The sequence below is a fragment of the Gekko japonicus genome, unplaced genomic scaffold (genome assembly GCF_001447785.1).
Source record: "Gekko japonicus isolate JY-2015 unplaced genomic scaffold, Gekko_japonicus_V1.1 scaffold4455, whole genome shotgun sequence".
Classification (NCBI taxonomy): Eukaryota; Metazoa; Chordata; class Lepidosauria; order Squamata; family Gekkonidae; genus Gekko; species Gekko japonicus.
The window spans coordinates 12,528-23,641 of record NW_015160963.1 but is presented as its reverse complement, the minus strand read 5'-3'; the positions used below and the strand labels follow the sequence as shown (position 1 = coordinate 23,641).

Genomic DNA, 11,114 nt, shown 5'->3' with positions numbered 1-11,114 from the left:
CATTATTCCCCAGCGAAGTCCCCCCCTCCCCAAACCCCACCCACCTCAAGTCCCACCCCCAAAATCTCTAGGTATTTCCCAATCCAAACCTATGACGCTTCCCCTATGCCTTTTCAAGTACATGAAGCGGCCTTATACTGAATCAGGGCCTCGGTCCATCCAGGTCAGTATTAGTCTACTCAGACTAGCAGCGGGTCTCCAGGCTCTCAGGCAGTGAAGTCTTTCACATCACTCACCGCTTGGTCCTTTAGCTGGAGATGCCGGGGATTGAACCTGGGACCTTCTACATGCCAAGCAGAGGCTCTACCTTTGAGCCACGGCCCCTCCTACAGCTGTACAACTGTAGGGGTGCTATTCTGGCGCCAGAAAAAGCATGGTGGTGGTGGGGATAAGATCGCTTGGTCCTGCTGCACAGCAGGCCCAATTCCTGCCATGTTTTTAAACGGCCAAATTCTTCTCTGAAATGATGTTGGTGCCCCTGGATGCAGTAGCATCTAGTTTATGAAGGATTATTTGGGTTAGCAGAGTGCTCAAGGCACATAATGCAGCAGAGTCTATCTGGTTTGTGTGCGCTGACCAGGAAACAAAGTTACACACGGAGCCTCTTTGTCTTTGCAAAACTAATATGAGCCCTTTATGGTCAGGAACTCTAGACAGGATAGAGCAGAGATAGGATTCTAATCGAGTCTAACTAGGATGGCTAGAGATGCAGGAAGCATTTCCTGTCCTCATGGTGCCAAGATGGAGAAGAGCTAGCATAGTGTGGAGAGAAGGTGTCAAGCCGGAAGGAGGAAAGAAAGGAAGGAAGATTCCCTAGGAGTAGCAATCTACACATCCAAGGGATAGTATCAGAACCTCTCTCTCTCTCTGACTCTCTATAGTCCCTGTCTCTAAAGTCTGAGGCTGAGAGACAGCACAAAGTCTTTCACTTCCAACGGTTTAGCCCTTCGAAATCATTTAAGCACTTCCCAGTTTCAGCAGACACAGCCCCCCCTGCCCTCGTGTCCCAGGAGCGGTATTCCAGGGGGATCAGTAGCTTGCTGAGAGGGGGAACGGCAGCCAGGGAAGGTCCATTCTGTTAATGGGGGTGTCTTCCATTAGCACAAAATATTGTCAGGATCCAACCCAATGGGCACTTGCACACCATGTCATGCCCAGAAAATGGGGTAGATGTCAATGGAATCAGGAAGGAAAGATCCTCTTTAATAAGCCTGAATTTTTGATACACCTTAAACCAGGGGTGTCGAACTCATTTGTTATTAGGGCCGGATCTGACATAAATGAGACCTTGTTGGGCTGGGCCATGTGTGTCATAAAATGTAATGCCAGGTAGTGGAGATATAAACTTTATAAAGGACACAGAAAACGCAATTAAAGATTTTTTAAGCTTGAAATAAAACATGCTTAAAACACTAGCACTCTTGCAATATTTTGCCTATTTAACAGTCTTTGATAACTGACAACTCTTGCTCTGAATTATTACATCAAAATGTCTGTGCTGTAGCAATCTTGTGTATGCTGTTCAGGTGTGTATCTGTAAGCTGCAAACCTACTTTTGATTTACTGACATTCATTACAGAAATCTCATGCTCAGTGTTCTGTGCCTAGGACCCAGGGGAAAACATGAAATACCCAGGCATTGTGAGCTTTTGTACATAAGTTGCTTCATGTGCTGTTCAGGAACATGAGAAGGCATTCTGACACTGACTGAGGGCTATGTGTTTGTCTACAGAACTTCCCCAGAGAAATAACAACTTCCTACAAAGGAAATGTGCCAGGTGAACTTGGTCTGGACACACACTCTCAGCCTAATCCACCTCACTGGCTTGCTGTTATTCCTCCTCTAAAATAGTTCACATTTCTTTCTTATTGAGAAAGACTGGATCATGAGGGCATGAATACAATGAAAAGGGGGAGGGAACTCAGTTGAACCCAGGAGAGCCGTGGCATAAGGAGCCCAACAAAACACAAACACACAGTATAAGGAGCCCAACAGAATACACACACTGTAGCAAGGCACACAAAAGTTCATACTTTGAACAAAACTTTGTTGGTCTTAAAGGTGCTTGGTTTTTCTCCCGAGCAATTGAGGCAGCCCAGCAAAGCAAGCTCTCTCTCGTTCCTTCCCTCCCTTCAGGGAGGAGCCTCAGCCAGTTGACTCCAGTAGGATTGAGGCAGCCTGGCCAGTTCCCTCTCTCCCCCTGGGAGGAGGAGGGGGAGGAGCCTCAGCCAGTTCTTTACCAGACTCTCTCAATCACACAGGAGAGGATTGCCTATCTATCTCTCCTGTGCGACTGAGAGAGTCTGGTAAAGCAAGCTGTGACATGGCAGCAGCAGCAGAACTGGAAAAGGAAGCAGAAAACAGCCAGGGCCTTGTGGGCCGGATTGGAGCCCTCCGAGGGCCTGATCCAGCCTGTGGGCCGCATGTTTGACACCCCTGCTCTAGAGGGAATGGCAGCTTTGGAGGGTGAACTTCGTCACATCTGATCCTTACTGAGCTCTCTCCCCTCAGGGTTCTGCCCCCCCAAGCTGGAGTTGTCAGCCTTATCAGGAAGCTGTCTCCAGCACTTAAGTAACCTGCTGCTAAATTTGCTTCTTTCTTTTCTTTTTGTAGTTTTCTTCAAGGCTGGTCGATTACTGGGTTCCAAAGACAAGTCCGCTCACTCCCCATCCTGGACGGAAGAGACGTCTCCCTCACACCCTGCAAGTGCCGTGCACAGGGGTGGTGGCCAAGCACCGGCTGCATTTTCGGAGGACCTCAGAATTCCCAAAGGAGGTTCTTTATCTGGGATTTCGGACAGGCAGGCCTATCACGTGGTAGGCAACTCTCCGGAATCCAGGACAGACAAAGCGCAGCCCGAATCGGGAGAAATGCCCAGGAAGAAGCGCGTCTGGTTCTCCGATGCACCGGGCCTCGACCGACAGAGGAAGCTCCACACCTTCTACTTAACTGGTAGTACAGAAGAGTTGATAGCAATTGGGGTTGAAGGTGCTGGTGGTGGAAAGTGCTGTCGAGTCACCGCTGATTTATGGCGACCCCCCCGTGGAGTTTTCAAGGCAAGAGACCATTCAGAGGTGGTTTTGCCATTGCCTGCCTCTGTGCAGCGACCTTGGACTTCCTGGGTGGTCTCCCATCGAAGCACTCCCGAGAGCCAGTTTGGTGTAGTGGTTAAGTGCGCGGACTCTAATCTGGGAGAACCGGGTTTGATTCCCCACTCCTCCACTTGCACCTACTGGATGACCTTGGGCAAGCCATAGTCCTGGCACAGCTGTCCTTGAAAAAGAGCAGTTTCTGTCAGAGCTCTCTCAGCCCCACCTACCTCACAGGGTGTCTGTTGTGGGGAGGGGAAGGGAAAGGAGTTTGTAAGCCGCTCTGAGACTCCGAGTGAAGGGCGGAGTATAAATCCCATCTCTTCTTCTTCTTCTACTAACCAGGGCTGACCCTGCTTAGTTCCTGAGGTGAGGTCAGGCGAGCCTAGAACATCAGGGCTAAAGGAGGGGAAAATACTGTGAGGGATGTAATGGGGATGTGTACATACGGGACCTATTTGGGATGCAACTATGATGCAGGAAAACCTGTGTGTGACCAACAGGTTCTGTTACAGTTGCCAACCTCCATCTGCAGAAACGTGGGAAGGCAACGGAGGAAGACAAGTGCAGGCACGGGGAGAAATGTCCCTGAGGAAAATGTCAGATTTACACCGGGAAGTCTGGGTTCAAATCCATACTGTCATGCACAGACCCAGCTAGGGTTACCAACCTCCAGGTGGTGGCTGGAGAACTCCTGCTATTACAGCTGATCGCCATGCGACAGAGATCAGTTCCCCCTGGAGAAAATGGCCCCTTTGGAAATTGGACTCTATGGCATTATGCCCCAAACTCCGCCCTCCTGAGGCTCCACCCCCAAAACCTCTAGGTATTTCCCAACCTGGTGATGGCAATGTAGTAGAGATGGGACTATATAGATTTTTCTCTTATTGATTATTCATATTTCTCTGGTTTTTATAGGTTTATTATAGATTTAACATTTTATTGGAAGGTAATAAAGGCCTGGTATATAGGAGGCCTCTCTTCTTTGTGGGTCAGAGTATTTTTCCAGTTGAGGTTAACAGACAAGACAATAACATTCTTTTGGCACAAAAGAAGGTAGAAGGTTCATGGTTCTAATTGTTCAGTCTGGGTCAAAAGGATCTTTTACTTGGTATCAGAGAAAAACACCTTTGTTTGGGTGAGACCAAGCTTTAGCTGATATGACTTAGGTAAATATGTGACGCTATTGCATAGACACACCTTTCTTTAATTTGACCAATAAGGAGATTTTTATGTAAATGTTGTTTAGGTTTTTATAACCAATTATGCCTTCTGAATATTATTCTCATGATGATGATATGATGATGTCATATTCAGTATTTAACTTCATGTATTTCCTGATTGGAAAGCAGTCAGATGAGTCCTTTGGCCTAACTGTTTTCCGTATTTCATTGCAATAAAACACAGGAACTTCCTCCTCATTTTGACTTCAATCTTCTATTTTTGACTGGATATTAATTTGTATAACAGCAACCCAAGAGCCAACCTTGAGTTGATTTCTCTCAGTTTATCCAACTTCACAGGGTTGTTGAGAGGGTGAAACGTATTTAGGTAATTTGGGAGATCTGTGACGTATACAAATAAATGGACAATCCTTTTCATAATCTTGTTGTTTTTAATGACCTTCTGCTTCAAATGGCTTTATCCCCAGTCCTTTATTCTAAAAGGCTCGTGCTTTTCTTTCAGAATTGTGGGGTTGAAGGGAGAGAGTAGAAGTAGTGTATCTAAAACTGCTTAAGTCTAATTCTTCCCCATGTCTTTCACTTCTTGTAGATCTCGAGACTGCTCAAAACAACAAGAAAAACGGGCGTGTGGTGGGAGAGATTGCCTTCCAGTTGGATAGGCGCATACTGGCTCACGTGTTTCCTGGCATCACACGCCTCTACGGATTTACAGTGTCCAACATTCCTGAGAAGATCAAGCAGGTAACTCTCCCAACATTTAAAGGTAAAATTGGTCTCTGGCCAAGAATTCTAAATCCAGTGCCATCTCTTAAATTCAGTGCCAGAGTATCTATACAGCAGACATCTTTAGCCATCACGTGCTATTTACGACTAACCTCCTTTGCAGAGTTGTTGTAAGGATAAACAAGGGGATTACATGCATTCTGTATGCACTGCTCTGAGCAGCTTGAAGAAGTAAAGGTAAAGGTTTCCCTTGCTTGAAAGCCAGTCGAATCCGACTCTAGGGGGCAGTGCTCATCTCCGTTTCCAAGCCAAAGAGCCAGCGCTGTCTGAAGACTTCTCCGTGGTCATATGGCCGGCATGACTAAATGCCAAGGCATATGGAACGCTGTTACCTTCCCACCAAAGCGGTACCTATTTATCTACTTGCAATTTTCTTGCTTTCGAACTGCTAGGTTGGCAGGAGCTGGGGCCAGAGATGGGAGCTCACTCCGTCACATGGCACTCGGGTCTCGAACTGCCGAGCTACAGAAAGTGGAAAGAGAGAACTTTTTTCTTCCTCTCTCCAAAATACAAGAACTCAAGTGCATCCAGTGAAGTTGATGGGCAGTGGATTCGGGACTGACAAAAGGGAATACTTCTTTCTACAACGAGTGATTAGAATGTGGAATTCACTGCCAGAGGATATGGTGACTGGCCACCGGCATAGACTGCTTGCAAAGGGGATTAGGCAGAGTCATGGAGGAGAGTTCTGTCAGTGGCTACTAACCGTGGTTGACTGGAAGAAATCTCCACATTCAGAGGCAGTAAACAAACCTCTGCAACCGAGTGCCAGGACACAATGCTAGGGGAAGGCCTTAGTCCTGTTGTTGGCCCTCCAGAGGAACTGGTTGACCACTGTGTGAGACAGGATGCTGGACTGGATGGACCCCTAGTCTGATTCAGCAGGGCTCTCCTTCTGTTCTTATGTTAGAAAAGATTATGATGATGAGGGGTCATTTCGTAGAAAAAGAGGTGCAGGAGCTCAGTAGCATAACTCATTCGCACAACTCATCTGTATATGCCACACCCCCTGACATCACCGGAAGTGTGTCAGAAGGCAACACCCACCGCTCAGGCTCCACTGGACTGTTTTGGATAGCTAGCTATTGGGGGGGATGTGCAGATCTGTCCTCACAGAGGAGGGAGAGCTCGTACCTGAATAAAACTTGGTCTTAAAGGTGCCACTGGACTGTTTTAGACCGGGGGGGTGGGGGGGGAGAGCTTTGCAACTTACCTGGCTGCATCCTGCTCTGACTGAGGGTTGCTGGGAGCAGGGGGTGGGGCTCGTTGCATGTGCCCGCCCCCTGGGCTCTTTACTGCCGGAGCTCCACTCTTGTGCGCTCCTGCAGGAAATGACCCCTGATTGATGATGATAAAAGATCAATAAACCTTTACACAGAACCTTGCTTTTAGCATTGTTAACAAAACAATCGCGCCATCCCGTAAACTATGGAAGTAATAAACTCACAGTGCATGTTGAACTTTTTTGCTTTCAGTTAGTTGGATAGTATGAAGCAAACCTTCTCAGTTGGTCCAGGGGAGATGTAAAAGGACAGCTAAAGGGCTCCCGTTGCCAGAGTCCCGTTGCCAGAGCGACGCATAGTGTCACATCCTGGTGACGGTGGTGCAACGCGTATCGCTGTCCCCCGCGGCAGGGATCCTGTGAAGACGTGCGGATCCCCCGCTGCGGCTTGGCAGCCTTATGCACAATAGAGCTGCCAGCTCTGGGTTGGGAGATTCCTTGAGATTTGGGGGGTGGGGTTTGGGAAGGGGAAGGACTCTCAGCAGAGTTCAGTGCCGCAGAGTCCACTTTCAAAAGCAGCCATTTTCTCCAGGGGAACTGATCTCTGTCGGCTGGAGATCAGTTGTAATTCCGGGAGATCTCCAGGCCTGACTTGGAGGTTGGCAATGCTAGGTATGAATGAAATGCGGAGCAGAACCATAAGTTGTTTTGGGTGACTGTTCTGACACTTTAGTATAAGGAAATGTGGGATGTCGTTATTTCCAGGGCTATTTTTGGGCAGGAACGCATAGGAACGGAGTTCCGGCTGGCTCCCAAGTTGGCCACGCCCAACAGGAACTCATTAGCATAATAGGCCACACCCAATAGCAGAAACTCATTAGGATTGGCTACATTAGGGGTGTGTGGCCTAACATGCAAAGGAGTTCCTGCTACAAAAAAAGCCCTGGGTTTTGACAACAAACAAGGTAAACAGAATAAGAAGGGAAAGGTGATGCTGAGCTTCTTCTACAAAAAAAGCCCTGGTTATTTACAAAGGTGCACCCCAAATGGTCAGCGCTTTGAGATGCCCCATCCTCCGCAGGGGCCTGGTGGAGAGGGTTCGGTTTGACATTTGCTGAGATTCTCGATCTCTGAATCCCAGAAGAAAGCTTCAAGGGCACCCTCTCAGCTTTGTAGACTTATCTAAGTAAAGGTAAAGGTTTCCCTTGCTCAAAAGCCGGTCAAATCCGACTCTAGGGTTGCGGTGCTCATCGCTGTTTCCAAGCCAAAAAGCCAGCGCTGTCCGAAGACGTTTCCGTGGTCGTGTGGCCAGCGCGACTAAATACTGAGGCGCACGAGATGCTGTTACCTTCCCACCGAAGCGGGCTATTTATCTACTTGCAATTTCTTTCGAACGGCTCGGTTAGCGGGAGCTGGGGCCAGAGACGGGAGCTCACTCCGTCACGTGGTACTCGGGTCTCGGACTGCCGAACTACAGACCTTCTGGTTTGCAGCTCAGTGTCTTAACCTCTGAGCCACCATGGCCCTGTAAACGTATCTACTCCCCCCCTCCAATAAAACGTACAGTTCATATCGCCAGATGGCTTGGAGAAAAATGTCCTGTACCTTTAAACAGAGGCTTAATGTATAGAAATGGGCAGCAGAAGCTCTTCAGGGTATTGAGGTAAATCACATAATACGGTTGTCAGCCCCCAGGTGACACCTGGAGATCTCCCACTATTACAATTACAGTTGATCTCCAAGTTACCCAGATCAGCTTCTGTGGAGAAAATGGCTACTTTAGAGGGTGAACTCTATGTCATTAATACCCTGCTGAGGTACCTGCACTCCCCAAACCCTGTCCTCTCCAGGCTCTACCCCCCCCCAAATCTCCAGGTACTTCCCAACCCCGAGGTGGCAACCCAACATCACCTGGTGAATTATATTCTATTTAGCCTCCATTAAAGCGACAGGGCATATGTCTCCAGGCAAGCTGGCAACCCTAGATGCCAGCTACATGTGGCACCAAAGGCGCTCCGGGTACTTGTTAGTGACTTGTTCTAACGTGATCGACTTTCTTTGGCTTGATCACTTTTCTCCTCTGCCCGTTTTGTTTTTTTTTAAAGTTGTTTTCAGAAATATATAATACAAGCCTTGGACCCTCAAGGACTTGTGGGCCATGCTCCCTCTAAGCTGTGGAGTCTTGTGAGCAAAAATTCTACTTTGTGAGCTCCTGGCATTAAAGTTGTGAGAGAGCCATTTGTCCACTGCATAAATTAGTTTGCTCTGGAGCCATCCTTCCTGAGCTAAGGCAAAAATGTGTGAGCCGGAGGCTAAAAAACTGTGAGCCAACTCACACTAACTCAGCTTAGAGGGAACACTCCTTGTGGGGATCATATCAGTCCCCCCTCCCCCACTATTTCCTCGTTCCCTTCCCTGAAAGCTTCCCAAGCCTCCCTTTCCCTTCTTCCCTCTTTCCTTCCCACCCACTGGACAATTTGTCTTTCCCTGTCCCCCTGTCTTCAGCCTTCCCTCCCCCTGGCAGCCTCTCCCTGAGAGAACTCTGTGCAGTTCAGGCTGTCAGGGACACAAAAGGAGTTGTGGGGGTGCCTCGCTTCCCCCTGCATCCCCTTCTCCACACGACTTCCTCTTTCTGCTCAGCAGCCCCATATGCTCACCTTTTAGGATTGCGGACCTCCATGTCTCCAGGCAACAGAGATTAGTTCCCCTGGAGAACATGGCTGCTCTGGCGGGTGGACTCTATGGCTTTATACCCTGCTGAGGTTCCTCCCCTCCCCTCCCCAGACCTCACCCTCCCAGGCGCCACCCCCAAATCACCAGGAACTTCCCAATCTGGAGTTGGCAACCCTATCACCTTTCCCTGCTTCCTTATCTCCTTCACACTCCCCTGTTATCTGCCCCCCTCATCTTCAATTATGTTAATTTATTTACCTCATTATCTACATCCCGCCTTTCTCCACAAATGAAGGCTCAAAGCAGTTCACGCCATTCTCCTTTCTTCTGTTTTATCCTCACAACAGCCCTGTGAGGCATGTAAGGCTGAGTGTGTGTAACTGGCCCAAAGTCACCCAGTGAGCTTTCATGACATATTGGGGATTTGAACCTCAGTCTCCTAGATCCTAGCATGAAACTCTAACCACTATGATATGCTGGGTTTGGGGGCAGGCTATTGTTGAACAGTAACAAGCAGTCAGGCCTGGGTGAGTCATGCAAGTAGCATGGTAGCAAGTCACCCAGTGGTTGCCACTGGCCCTGCTGAGTTCTCCCTCAAAGGCCCAAACTAGAAAGGGTCCCTCCCCATCCCCCTGCCTTTCCTGAATGTGACCAAGAACTGAAGGCTGGCAATACTGTTGTGGTTGCCTAGCCACGGCCAGTGAGGGAACATGTTTCTTAAAGCTACAGGCACTTCTTTTAACATTTTGGGGAGTTTTAACCCTCCCAATGTATTTTTGCAGATTTTTCTGCAAACACGGGGCTTATCTCAGGCATGTAGAAAAATCTGTCTTGTCTGTCCATGACCCCACTCTCCAGACTTAAGTATCAACGTTTTAAAGTATCAACACAACAACTGACAACTAGCTGTATCGATACTGCCCTTAATATCAAACAACTCTTTCTTCTCCCATAAACCCACCCTCTTCCATAGCCCTAAACACATGGAAAGGAGAAATGGAGGGGTAAAACTGAAAGGGGGGAACAATAAATAAAAAGAAGAAAATGAAGAAAAAGAGGGGGACAGTTAGAGGTGTCTGTGAACTGCGGGTGGGGGCATGAGTTGGAACATTAAAATAGGCCTGCGACAAGCTGAACAAAGTTGCCCCGTGCTGTGCTTGGCAGAGCTGCAGCCCCCCCCTTTCAGTTAGGGTAGCCAAGTCTTACCTTTCCTGTGACGGGGGGCTCCTGGCTCCTTGCTGGGATGTCTCTGCCACACACGTGGAGCATGTGCAGTGTAATGATGTCACCAGTAGTGCGGTGACGCTCTAGCGTTCGGGGCAAAAACTCTATGGTAACCATAGAGTCCACCCTGAATGCTAGAGTGTCACCATGTGTCAACCCCAGTGTGATGGTATCACTATTGGTGATGTCATTGTGGCAGCGGGATGCTGCTGTTTGGGGGTGGGGCTTTCCCCACTGGCCAGCTGGCCGGTGGCAGATTAGGACCCCCGAAATTGGGGGATCTCCTGCCCTGACTAGGGGTGGTGGTGGTGGCAACCCTCCTTTCAGTCCCAGGCTGCAACAATAAGTTAAAGGACCAGTCTGTTCCTGAACTTTTTTAAATTATCCCCCCCCCCCAGGTCTCTATGAAGTCCCTAGATGGTTCTGTGGATGAGAAAAAGTACCAAGCCATGACCCAGCGCTATTCAGACCTGATCGCTCACATGGAAAAGATGGGCTACCACATTGATATCCACCCAGTCTTTAGTGAGTTTCTCATCAACACCTACGGCATCCTGAAGCAAAGGCCAGATTTGAATTCTGACCCTGTACACAACAGCCCTGTCGAACTCCGGAAGATGGTGATTGACACTGTGCCGCCCAGGTTCCTTGGCGATACCTTGCTGCTTTTGAGCTGTCTGTGCGAACTTTCCAAAGAAGACAACAAGAACCTCTTCGCCTGGTAATGCCAACTCTGATTATTGCTCCCAGATCGCCGACAGAAATAGAAAACACATAACATCTATCTAATAAAAGTCTATCTGCTGAAAGAGGACATGACGTGGCCTGGGTGTTTTTGTATCGGGGTCTTGCTGACTGATTTGTTTTCTTAATATTTGATTCAGTCTCTGCTTTTTTCTGTTTTTATCCATACTGCTTTAAAAATGACATTTAAATCA

General features: G+C 48.4%; 1 protein-coding gene across 1 annotated transcript; it reads left to right on the top strand.

Moving 5' to 3' along the window:
* The first annotated feature begins 2,871 nt into the window (after window positions 1-2,871).
* SPATC1L (spermatogenesis and centriole associated 1-like) lies at window positions 2,872-10,901 on the top strand. The gene is made up of 3 exons (XM_015425402.1): window positions 2,872-2,953; window positions 4,864-5,015; window positions 10,575-10,901. Exons 1-3 carry the CDS (start codon window positions 2,872-2,874, stop codon window positions 10,899-10,901), a joined length of 561 nt encoding a protein of 186 aa, XP_015280888.1.
* The last annotated feature ends 213 nt before the right edge of the window (window positions 10,902-11,114 follow it).